Source organism: Dysidea avara, chromosome 7 (assembly GCF_963678975.1).
Source record: "Dysidea avara chromosome 7, odDysAvar1.4, whole genome shotgun sequence".
Lineage (NCBI taxonomy): Eukaryota > Metazoa > Porifera > Demospongiae > Dictyoceratida > Dysideidae > Dysidea > Dysidea avara.
In genome coordinates, this window is record NC_089278.1 from 29,321,927 (window position 1) to 29,335,684 (window position 13,758).

General features: G+C 38.2%; 1 protein-coding gene across 7 annotated transcripts in view; it reads left to right on the top strand.

The window, feature by feature from the left end:
* Positions 1-13,758, top strand: part of LOC136259654 (uncharacterized) — a 73,399-nt gene that overhangs the window by 20,902 nt on the left and 38,739 nt on the right. For 6 of the 7 annotated variants that reach the window (XM_066053148.1, XM_066053147.1, XM_066053146.1 and 3 more), the window contains one exon: positions 2,597-3,042. In XM_066053148.1, coding sequence (XP_065909220.1) covers positions 2,597-3,042 — 446 coding nt within the window. Of the gene's footprint in view, positions 1-758; positions 899-2,596; positions 3,043-13,758 lie in introns of all 7 variants that reach the window. The other variant, XM_066053151.1, reaches the window with a different exon arrangement.

Genomic DNA, 13,758 nt, shown 5'->3' on the forward strand with positions numbered 1-13,758 from the left:
CTGACTTCAAGGGGAATCCTATTTAATATTTGCTTTTAAGGGGGAGGGGTTGTACTTATTCAGATATAAAAACTGATGTTAAACTTTACAAAATCCCATATCACCATTCCAGTATTCCACCATTCTAGTAGTCCATTCACTGTTAATACTCTCCCATCACAATTTGAGAATACCAGTACTATATACACATCCAAAAAATTCATTGTTTGATGTGTTTGTGCTTTAAATTCTTGAAATACAGCCACCACAATCCTAGAAAAAACTCTGTTATAATATAGTAGTAATGTTTACAAAAGAATATTATGGTTAGTCATTCTGGGTAGCTAGCAGCAGTAGTACAGCTGGTACCACACTGACCATTCATTCAGATCATGTGTGTAACATTTTAAATTGTCAGAAATATATAGTCAAAAGATACTATCTGTTTGTTTTAAGACCAAACACTTTTACTATGACACTTACCAATTGTCTGATGGGTGAAAACTGATAGGGTTTGAGTCTACAAAATGAATGCTCGAAACAAAAACAACCCGAAAGTACTTTAACCCAATTAAAACACTGCTATACTTGTACAATATGCACTCAGGCTTGGTCTGTAATATAGCACGCTGCTTTGCCTTGTGCTACGTATATTAGTCTCTTGTCTACACTCTCATGCTTTTGTTACCTTATTGTACACACGATGGTATTTTAACTAGTATTTACGCTAAATTCTAACTACATAAGATACACGTACACTATACTTTCTATGTACATAGCAACACTAGATAATCCAGATGACCTGACTAAGTTTCAACACTCACCCAAAAGGAGTTATTGGAAAGTTCATCCATCAGACAAGAAAAGGAAAGGAAATTTCTCTAGGAAAGTTTGGCAGGAAGAAAGTTTTACAAACTAGGTGAATGAGTGGTGTTTTGCTAAACTAATTGTTTATCCAATGCAAATCTGTATTAGCTAATAATAAATTCACCAAAATGTGCCGATATCCTATGATGGAAATTTGCCAAAGTTTACTCCTGCCAAACTTTCCTGCTATACAGCATAGTGATTATTCTATTATGTAACAATTAAACATCACCAATCAAATTTTAAATCAGGCAAGCCTGACAAGCATTGACCAAAACTATGAATGGCTTATTCATTATTTGATTGTTCAACAATCTCATTAGCAGGTGTGTTTAACAACATTCATGACTGTGGGTAACTAAAAGTTGTGTAACAAGCTGGTTTCAGGATATGTGTGTTTGCCAATGAGCAAACAGTATGTAGAAGACCATTGTTTTGTGTTTGTTTTTACCTGGGAGTGGCAATTAACTAAAACAAACTACAAATCTCTGTCTGTATCATTTGAGTTTAAAAAGGAGCTCCACACTGTATGGTAGATAATCAGGTAAATAGCTAGTACTACAATATGTCTAACAGGGTATCCAGTGTCATTGAACCAAGCATGTTCTGATGGGCTATATTCAGAACTCGTGCTATAAGCATTTCCATTGTTTCTGCAAGGGGTAGAGAAAGGAATCGTTAATTTGGGCAGTCTAAGTTTTCTGAATCAAAACAGATACCCATACATAGCCAGATCCAGAGGGGTTCAAAGTGAGAGCCTTAGCTATAGTTTTTCTTAAATTCAGTAAACCTAATTCAGTTTATTAGTCAAAGAAATACATACTGCAAATGCTTACGATGGTAGAACACTAATTTTACCTTTCTTTATTGCAAAATAATTTGAAACTATACTACCCCATTTGCAAAAAGTTCCTTTAACAATAAGTCAATAACTACCATGTTGGTGTTTTACATGTTACAACAGCAATTTCTAAAGACCTATTTTATAATTGAAACACATTGTTGAAAAGCAATTGTTGCTATGAAATATTGCTGCTTTATGTAGAGCTGTACTAAAGGTAATGAATCATGACCATGTTCCAAAGTGGAATACCTCTTTTAGAAAGTCTGGATTTGCTCCTGCCTATATACTGCATTACCTTTACACTAGAATGCACGGGGTCAGTTTTAACGAGATTGAGATGCAGGCTCTAATGATATAATAGTTCTGCTAATATTAGTATATCTTTGTTCATTTAGCTGAGCACTTATGAGAAGTGCATGCATATTATGTGTCATTCCACCTCTGAAACACCAGTCCAGTTTTATGTGTACCCATCCTAACAAATGTAGTGTAGTAGATTTGATATTCAAATGTAGGGGTAAATATTCTTTTATTTCCAGCAAAAAAAGTGGTGAGGCTCTGGCCTTACTGGTCATACATACTCTGTCCTTGGTTGGTTTGATCACATGACCACAAAATTGATCATAAAGGGTGCACTAAAGTCAGAGGAGGATGTTTATTGTCTCATGTTTAACCAGTATTTTATGTCCAACAGCAGGTTCGATTGATTAATTTGATAAAAAGACTGTTAATTACATTGAAAAATGTAAAAAATAAGGATTAAGCCAATTTGTTGGTTAATAAATCAGTTATAGGTTATATACTGTGTACTTGGTCCAGGTCACAGCTCTGTAATTATGTGAGTATATAGGTATAGTTTGTGCCCACATGCCTGGTTACATGAATAATTGTTTATTTGTTTGGCAGTTTCTAACCTCGATCACTTTGCCATGAGTACACTAGCAGTTGATAGTGGGATATACTCTACTGATACTTCAGAGATAGATATTGATGTTAAGATTGTGGTGGACAGTACGGAGATGGACAATAAAGCAGATAGTGATGGTGATATAGCCAGTTCAGGATGTACTGGGAGAAATGAATCACACACTGACTACTTGCAAGTACCTAGTAGTATAGATACTTTGGGGAATACTCAGCATAGAGGTTCTCTAGCAAGTATTGTAGTTGACGTTTTTACACCTGAGAACATCACCACTGTTTTAAAGTTGCGATTAGCAACGACTATCACTGTGATTATTTGCATAATGTTGTTGTTATTTGTTACTCCAATTGTCTGGTACAATGTAGATCGACCTACTTTGGAATTAACCACAATTGAATATGAAAGTATGGTTAGAAATAAATGCAATGTAAGTACTTTTCTGCGTGTACCGCTGTCACATGTGTATAGGACTGTACATAGCTTTGTTTGCTGCAGATACAGGTGTATGCAACCTCCTTTGTTTCCCTACTTTTTTTCTCTATAATCTCTAAAATCCCTATTTATTTTTTCTGTATACTTGTTTGTTTATTTTTTTTGGTAACATTATTATAACTGGCAAACCTGTGCATACTGCATCAAAAGAAAGGATGTGCCAGAAAATTTTTTTTGTCTAAACATCTGCCCCAACTATCATATACTGACTCGAAAGTGAAGTGGCCATATGCTTCATTTTCAGCTATGTGTTCAGCCTGTTTCACAGTGTTACAAATGAAGGACAGTAGGAGAAGCACCTTTGCAATCACCATGGAAAATTCAGACAATTGCCATTTACAAACATAACGAATCCTTCGTGCTACCGTGAATCAACACATTAGGCTGTCTGCAAAAAGAAGTGGAACACAAAAGAGGCAAGAGTAAGTCTATGATGTGTGCATTGCATGTACTGCAATATGGCAAAAGCACCTGTCAGGCTGAAGTAATGTCAAACAGTGAAAAAGAATCAAGTTTGTAGCTGTAGCCATTATCGAGCAAGGCAGTAGAAAATTGAATACAATTCATAGCAATCTATTGGAAGCAAATTAGGGTCATGTTAAAGGCAGTTTTGGGTTGGTTATAACTAACCAATACTGCCAATGCACCAGGATGGTATTGTGAAGCTGTTTTGGGATGATATTTTTGGCCAGGAAAGCTCAAATTTCTATTATACAGTACTACTGCACTAAACTCCATAAATTCTTTGAAGTATGCCTTCACTGGGATGTATACCTACATTATATCAGAAACAGCCTTTCTGTGAAAAAGGGTGTGGCTCACAAAAAAGCCAGGGTAAAAAAGTTGTGAAATCAAAGTGGCGGCCAATTGTGATAAGACGTTAATCATCTTTAATGACGAGTAATCATGAATAATGATTGACATTAGCATCATTACAGCCATTTCCTGGCTGCCACCTTTGCTTGCATAACAGTAAAGTGATTTACATTAACACCATAGCAGCTGTTTCTTGGTTGCCATCTTTGATTTCACAACTTTTTTTATTTCGCTCTAGCTATTTTGGAAGCTGCACCTTTTTTTCTCAATGAGGCTGTTTTTGGTATAGATATAGCTCCTTTTTTTTGCAAATGCCTAAAACCAGACATAAGCCAGCTTGGAGATTGACCTTTACTTGTTTACTGTAGGAAGAAGAGAAAAAAGAAATATTTTTGATTTGAATTTAACTAGTTGTTAATTATACAGTAATTGTGATGGAACAGTATCAGGAAGCTTATCATCTCTGGACTCAATAAGCTCCTGATATTATCAAGTACTAAAAAAGTGCTTGTTATATAACTCCTATGGAACTGTCTACAGAATAGAGCTGTGAAACATAACCAGTTAACCAATTAATCAACCAGTTATATTTATAAATTCAGTTATCAGTTACTTTTTCTCATAAACTGGATAACTGATCTCTAATATTTTCACTCAAAAATGTAACACTTCAACATTGATATCAAAGGATTCAGCTTTATTAATTTTGTTGCTTATTACACTATATATTTTAAGCTTACAAGCTAAGTCCAGCATAAAATTAGCCATTTAAGTTCAGTTAACTGGATAACCGGTAGTTATGTAGTTATGATGTGCCCAGTAAACGGTTATGACATTTTGTCCTGTTTCACTGATCTACTACAGAGTGACTTGTTTGTAGTCATAATGAACCCTATTTTGGGTGACTTGTAATATATATAAATCTAGTGTAGAATTCAGCTTACAAGGCACCCAGTAGACAGTACAAGTCTCCCTGTAGAGAGGAGTTCAGTTAACATTACAATTAAGTCACCCAGTGGTGAGTTCAAGCTGAATTCCAGCTATACCAGGAGATTTGTAATGTAGCAAAAGGCTCTACAGGGAGACTTGTAATGTAGCTGAAATCTCTACTGAGTGACTCGTATTGCAGCTGAACTCTCTATAGGGTGAATGACATAACTGAACTCTCCTACAGGGTGAAGCTGAACTCTCTACTGGGTGACTTGTAATGTAGCTGATCTCTCTGCAGTGAGATTTGATACATAGCTGAACCTATGTGACTGGTAATTTGGCTCAACGTCCTATAGGAAAACTTATAATAACATAGTTGAACTGTCTACTGGATAACTTATAATGTAGCTGAACTCTCTACAGTGGGGTAACTCGTCACAATAACTTGTCTTGTCATTCAATACAGGTGGTCACTAATACAGGTTGCACTGCATGTACTTGAACAGCTCATTGTATAAGATAACCTGGCATTGTCTAGTTGGGAGTGGTTATTAATTATGTACACTCATATAGCAACAAAATTCTCTGGATACCACAGCATATTCAATATTAAAGTGCACAGAAAAACTTAGAATTTTCAACTAGAATAGGGACCATAGCACATCGATAAAAAGTACTGAAACAAGCTGGAGTAGCGTACGATATTAAATCACAGTAAAACAATAAGAAGTGTTATATCCCTACTGTGCATTTTTATTACGGCATTTTGAGCATAACACTTATTTTACTGTGATTTAATATCGTACGCTACTCCAGCTTGTTTCAGTACTTTTATCGATGTGCTATGGTCCCCAATCTAGTTGAAAATTCTAAATTTTTTTAGTGTACTTGTTTGTTAACTTTTTTGTAAATAATTATTATGACTGGTGAATCTACGCATACCGCATATGAAATGATGCCATGCACTCCATCTATATCAATTATCATCTGAGAAGTGAAGTATCTGTTGTCAGCTATGTTCAACCCGTTACACAGTATTTCGAATCAAGAGCTGTTTGAAAAGCACCTCTGCAATCCACGCATACCAAAAGAAAGAAATGGTGCCACGTGCCCCAGTTATATCAATTATTGTCTGAAAACTGAAGTATCCATTACGCTTTGTTGTCAACCCGTTACACAGCAATACAGATCAAGAACTGTTCGAAAAGCACCTCTGCAGTCACAATAATCACTATGAAAACTATGGATGATTTCTGTTACGAAGGGAAGCCATCACGTGCTACCGCCAATTCGACACTTTTCACTGTCAGCAAAGATGGATGGCACACAAAGTAGGACAGTGGTAAGTCCATGAAGAATGCACTGTACGTACTGCGGTATGCCAAAATGCATCTCTCAGGCCGTAGCGACATCGAACAGTGAAAAAATCAAGCCCGTAGCTTTAGCCGTTATTGAGTTATGCTTGTCTGAAGGCACTAGTCAGTTACTTACTCAGTCAGTCAGTCACTAGAAAATTCCATTAAGTAATTTTTTAAATAAACAAGTTGATGTTGTGCTACTTCTAAAAACCAGGCGCCATGCAGCTAGCTAACTCATCTGGAATTAACTGTAGACAGTATAATATTATGATACTATGAATGAACCAACTATGTATTACTATTTTACAATAGGTTAGTTTTGGGTTGTGCAATACTATTATTAGCTAATTCTCGTATTTCGTAAATCATGAAATATTCGTAATTTGTTTAGTTACATTACTATGCACTGCTAAGGAAGCGTTTGGTAAACAAACCGCTTTTACCAACATATTACGCACAGAAGTATCTTCTAAACTGTTTTATAGTGTGACTAACGTGTTTTTTCCCACAAATTCTCTCAACAAAGCCTCAAAGCTGCTCTTCATTTTCGTTAACGTATGTAAGCTGCTCTCCCTTTCAACTTGAAGCGATAGGCTATTCCTGGTAGTGTACGAGGCCTGCACCGTTGTTCTTCAGTTGCTAAACGCCTGAAAACCTCAAGGGGAAGGTAGTCTGAGGAAAGTTGCCACACACGTATTTCAGTCTGCCGAAAGGAAACCACCTCAGAGCAAAGTTCACCTGTACAGAAGTTTAATACAGACTTCATTCCACTTTTACTTCTTATATAAAAGCTGCTTTTACCATTATTTAACGATTTTGCTCACGTGGGTGCATACGGACAAACATAGGTAGATAGGTAGATAGGTACACACACACACACACACACACACACACACACACACTTTTACAAAAACAATTTCAGTAAACCAGGTGTGCACAAAGGCCGGCTGTGGGCGCGCGCCTGGTTTAAAAATAAAAATTCCGTAGCAACTTGTTAAAGTATTTCGGGTTGATCTGAAGGCTTATTAGGGCTTCGTTTTGCCTAACCAATATGCTGCCTCATTGTTGTCAGAGAAAATTGAGGCTGGTTTTTGGGTGATGTTATTTCGTGGGCCACGCCTGCTCCTTTGTGGTCCCTACTATACAGTACTATTGTACTGTATGACATGTCTTGAGCCCATTTTGGTCTCACTACAAAAATATTATTAAACACGTACCATGACCCAATGATTACATTTCAGGATTAATAACTAAAAAATACAAAGTATTTTAAACGGCATTTTTTTGAAATCAATTGTATACCTTTAAACTTTAATTGAGGTAATATCCTGTATATGCATTACTTAAAGGTCAATCAACAGTCTTTACTCAGCGAAAATTTTATTGTAAGATATTAACATGGTAGCTACAAAGTTATGGTCAATTTTGTGATTTAAGGTGAACATAATTGTCTTGAAACATTTGTCACAGTAGTCATAAATTAGAAACTATGTGATGTATGGGCAAAAAAATTGTATGGGTGGTGAGCACCACAGGTACTATAGTACACCAAGGCAAGTACGTGAAATGGAAATTTACCATAGATTATCAATGTATCAACCAAAATTCCATAAATTATTACTATTACTCCTAGATTTGCTCTCCTCCACTACATGTGCCTGGATACAGGGTAGAATCTGGAGGACGGTAGTGCCCAGTCAGTGATTGGGTGGTGGTTTAGTAGGTGTACAAGGAGGTTCCCAGCTGCAGGGGGGCCTAGTGAATCAGGGGTAAACTGCCTACCCAGCAGGAAAGTAACTTAATGTTTAGGTGCAAAATGGGCTATTTTGGGGATTTATGTTTCATTTATACCAAAAATAGGCCAACTTAAGGGGAATGCAGCTGCCTAATTGAACCTTGATTGTACTGTTTCATTCCTGCTATTGGGGAACGGACGATATACCAACTGCAGAACAACTCCCGTTACCATTAAGGAACTCTGCACCAAGTTTATTTGTCTCTGCAGAGCCTTCCTACTACCACATAGGAGAGGACAGTAGACAATGTACCTGAAACACCTACTACAGTACAGCTTAAAGGTAACGTCACGAGTATACACATGCGAGTAATGCTCGCATTTTCTCGCGGGATCATTCTTTTGCAGTGTACTGCACAATACCTGTGGAATATCGCGTGGATATGCACAAGCTGCGCGAGAAACTCGCCACTCATGAGAACACTCGCTACTGAGTTTAGTAACTTCATACAACACTTAAATCACATAAACATTTGAGATCGGTCCCATAATTATGTTCGTGCAAGCCTAGCTAGCTAATTATACAGTAGAATGCATGCAATAAACGCACGCCGGGGCCCGCAGAACACAATGGGTGGAATATTTACGAAAAAGAAAAAAAATCCGTAAAATCTAAAGCGCTTGTTTCACAATGAAAGAAAGTGATAACACCAAAAACTAGAGCGGTAGCGATAATCGGATCGGCCAAAATATCGGCCACCGATATGGCAATTTTTACCAATATCGGCATCGGTACAGAACAGTACAAGGACCAATATCGCTACCGATATTTATACAGCAATAGTTTGTACATAACGGATTATAATATTGGTTTTTTACGTTATCCATGTGGCTGTTCAGTAGCAGTGACTTATTGTTCACTGGATAGCAAGTGCTACGCTACGAGAAGCCATACAAATACACACGATTATAATGTTTGTTGCTGGAAAGCTTATCAGTCTTAAATAAATGAAGCAGTTATATATAGTACCTTTGTAATAAAAGAACAGTCACAAGAAAACCTACTGTACCAGCCTTCACACAAGCCAATAAAATGCGGAGTAATGCAGAAATATCCGTTTAAGGCTCCATGGGAGTATGCATAAAAATGTTTGTAGGTGCCTAATTGTCTGGATTGCACAATAGAAACCCAAGCCACTATTACCACAGGCATAGAGTGAGCAATGAATATATCCACATGTTGTTGTAGAGTAGGTAACTGCACACTTTTGCATGGATTAACGGATTAACTATGACTTTTGTTTGTAATGCAAATATCGGATCGACTATCGGTTATTGGCTTCTTTTGGTGGTATCCATATCGGATATCGGTACATGCCAAAATTCCATATTGGTACAGCTCTACCAAAAACTTTGGCCGCATCCTGATCCCAAAAGCAAGAGGAGTTCCAAAATCTTTGTTTCGTGTCAGTACTCTCAAGGAGACAGAAGATATTAGCGTTAGTCTGCCTTGCGTTAGACGAGCAGTTCACTATCGCTTTCTCTCACGTTCGTTTGCCTTCGCCAGTCCCCCGTGGACGTAGGAAAGGCCTGGAAGACAAAACATACCCAGCAATGGATTTGCTTGTTCATGGAGAATTCGATGGTGCAAGTTGCATCTTGGTAGAGGACTGCATCCATATGTTATGATCGTTTTATTAAACGTTTGTAGTTTATTGTCACTGTACAAATCGATTTTTTGCTGTTAGCACTTCGTAGGCCCTTCGTAGCACTGTAACTTCAAAATTTCTTGGCTTCTAGAGTTGAAACTTCGGTTGACCATTCCTTTAACTATCTAGATAAAGAAAATACAAATTAGAAAAATGCACTAATTGGGGTTCTGTGGCATTACTTGGCGACCAATCCATCTAGGTTTACGGTAGCTATACTGCTAGCTACAGCACTGACTGTAGTGCGTGACAGAGTCAAGGTCAAGCCAGTAGCTAAGTTACCAAGTATTCGGTAGCTACAACACAGGCATTGCAATAGGAGACTTCACAGCTGGTGGAACTGAGCCAGTGCCGCCTCCCAAGACCATAGGTGAGGCCTGTTATCTGGTCTTGCGTGACGCTCTCGAGTAAAGTTAGCTATCGTGGAGCATTACTGTAGCCTTGCTGCATCCACACGGGTCACTCGAGCGCGCGTCATACGTGTACATGCGACGTTACCCATGAGCTGTACTGTATACCAAGTAGGGGCTCCACACAACCACTCTTGTAGTTACCTGTGCTTTCATATCTTCCTACTGTCATGTCAGAAAGGATGAGGACGATGTACCCAGAGCACTGCACAAAGACCTACTATACCAAGTAGGGATACACACCAACAACACTTATTCACTTTAGTGCCTTCCTACTACCATGTAGGAGAGGGATGAATAGATACAATAAACAAGAGGGTTATAAAATTGTCTTTTTTGCCATTGCTTATTGAATATTGTCTAGACTGAAAATTATCTACATAGAGCTACTACATACCAGTAAACATACATACTTGTGGAGACTTTTTTAAAAAGCTATTTTGTTAGTATGTTTCCTGGACAATACTGCAGATGGTGTTTCTGTTTGTTATTACCCCCATTATTTTTATAGCTAAAAGGATGGAGGGGAGAGGCTAGAATCATATGGTACATGCAATAACATGGGCCATACAGGATAACATAAAACATTTACTTTAACTTGGAGAATAGTAGAGGTCACTGCTTGTGCATTCAGAGGAAACCTATAGCTGTTGAGTCTAGTGAAATCCTGAAACTTTTGTGATTTTTAACCACACGTCAGCCGACCTCGTACCACTTTTTTACTACTCAGAGCTTTCAACAACCTTCTTGATATAAGTAACCTGCATTAGTTAAGGTGTCTGTCATGCTGCAGGTGGTCCCCCGCCACAAGTGGTCCGGCCGGACCAACTACCGCGCCTCAAATAGTCCGGCCAGACCATGTAAAGTTGCTGCAGATGGTCCGCCCTGCTGCAACTGGTCCCCCAATGAAATCTCCACTATCAGCTTCCCAGTCCATACTAGCTCAACGTCTTGATCAAAAAACGCACTGCCCTCCACAAAATACGAGTCATGAAGCGAAATTTGAGTAATGCATGACCTATTATTAAACATAATTCTAATTGAACATTGCCGCATTCCCGTGTAACATGTTGTGGACACGTGTCCCTTTCGTTCCCCCTTTCAAAAATACAAACATACTCTAATAGGGCAGTCATCACTATGACATGTCTTAGTGTCATGTAGTCATCCACATGCAGTTGCCAGCAGTGTGTGACAGGATAATAATTCAATTCAACTATAAGCTTTGCAGTGCAATGTTGCAGGTGTATAGCTACAACAGTAAAAGTGAGTTAGTGTACAATTGCACTAAAGGTAATCTGGTAAGTACCAGACCCCATAATACATTACCTTAATATTAAAATTAAGTACTTATTATTATATTTAATTACAATTAGCTGATAAGTGTATCAAAAGTGGGTGGCTTGGGATGTTTGGAGCAGACAAGTAAAATGAAAACTATGTTGGTTGGCCATGGGTGGATCGAAGTTTCTCATAAAATGTTGTATAGGAATTTAGTTAGTTGAATTTAGTGCAGAGCTTATGATAAGACTTCTCTGTTGTCCTGCCACAATGTCCTGGCAAACCAGAATTGGCTGGACCATTTCCAAAATTGACTGGACATGTGGAAGATGAATGCCCAATATGTCCACTATAGCATAGCAATGAACATTATAGTGGTAAGATGTCACATGCCTTACTGCAGCTGTTATGTGGTTACAGTACACTAGAGGGTTGGCATTAGTACATTTGTGGTCACTCCCTTGGGTTGTAAGAATGTATACTATCTCCTGGCAACCAAGTGACTGTTATTGTTGATGCATGCCCGCTCAGCCCTTAGGCTCCTTCCTTGTGCTTTGATGGGACACAGTGTCCGGACAAATTGCATTATGGTCAGACATCTATGCAATTTGACCGGATTTTGTCCGGTGTCCGGACGTTATCATAAGCTCTGTTAGTGGTACCAAAAGGTTGAGTTAAGTAAATTACTGGTAAGCTGTTGAAAGTTCGAGGAAGTCTGTTGAAGTAGAAGTTTCTTTGCTGATTAGATAAATGTGAAAACATGTTCAAGTTTGTTACAGGAAGAAGACCCATGTAGTAGAATGATGGCAGAATTTGATGGAGTTCTGGATATTGAAATGATCAGATGGATTTGAAGTGATTTGATGGAAAGCAAAATGTCACACTGATCATAAATGTGCATTAATAGTAGTAGGTTAAGTTTACAGGTTTTTGCAATTGAATTCGTCGCCTTTGCGATTGAATTCGTCCCGTTTGCAATTGAATTCGTCGGTATTGCAATTGAATTCGTCCCGTTTGCAATTGAATTCGTCCCGTTTGCAATTGAATTCGTCGGTTTTGCAATTGAATTCGTCGGTTTTGCAGTTGAATTAGTCGGTTTTGCAATAGAATTCGTCGCGTTTGCATTACAATTCGTCATAAACAAAATGGCTCCAAGAAACCAACCCATTCATTAAGAGATGAACTATTTACGCCTTGGAGAGTTACACTTGACACACTAGAAAGTAATTGGAGCTGGTAGTACGCGAAGTTGATAGCTGTCTGACAAGTTAATTAACTTGCTCGCGAGTGACCACACCCATAGATAATATATACCTTACCCGGGATTGGAAACGGAGGCAATCAACACCTATCAACAAGTTCACTCAGCGTTGTAGTATCGCGAGTTTAGTGTAACGTAATTCCGTAATTCAGTCCGTGTTTTATAAAATGGCGAATGCTGGAACTCGTAAAAGAACTCGTGCTAGAAAGAAGAGCTCGAAGCGGAAGAGCGGAGAATCCGATGGAAATAACGATGCTGGTTCGTTGTCATTATAGTTAACAATAAACAACCAGCGCTGGTAGCAAAATTTGGGCATTTTTACAGCTTAAACATTCAATCACTGATGTGCCTGGCCTGGCCTTGTTTGTGTGCAAGTTATGTTGATGTAGCCATTCATTAGCTATACCCATAGATAATATATACCTTACTATGCTATACCATACCTGTCTTTTTCTTTCAATGCAGGTCCCAAAGCAAAAGATGCTTTTGTGGAAGCACTCAGAAGCGTATTGAATGATGATTCATTTAAAATAATGTCCTCAGAAGCATTTGAAGCAAGAAAAGCAGCACAGATTCTGTTGGACTGGTGTCTTGATGCTGCCAACAATAACTGTTTTACAACATTTGTTTTGAAATTGTCAGAAGACCTGAAACAGGCAATGAGCTCTTGTAAGAAGAAATCATGCAATCGTGAGAAACTTTTTTCTGTTGCGCTCTTCAGAGAAATTTCGAGAGGACTGGGTAAATTTTTTGGACTCCGCTAATGTGGCTGCTACACCTATCCTGTATCAGCATTTAACTGATATTTTGTTCAGGGGATACATTGGTGATCATGTGACAGGGTGTACAGCTGAAACCAAGGTTGATCCAGCACCAGCTGTAACAAAACGCGAAGGCAATGCTCTTCGTTATGCTGCCGGCTATGTTTGTAGACATTTACGTAAGAAAATCGAACGCAGTAAACATGAGCTTAAGGAAGAGATGGTATTGTGCCTGATGGCTTTAACAAAGGACACACCCGAAGAACATAGTGAATGTGGCAATTCTGAAGAATGGACATTAGCACTAGATAGAGGTGGGCTATGGTATGTTAAAGAAACAACATTTATATTGTTTATTGCAATAGAAGAAGAAGTGAGAGAATGCCTAAA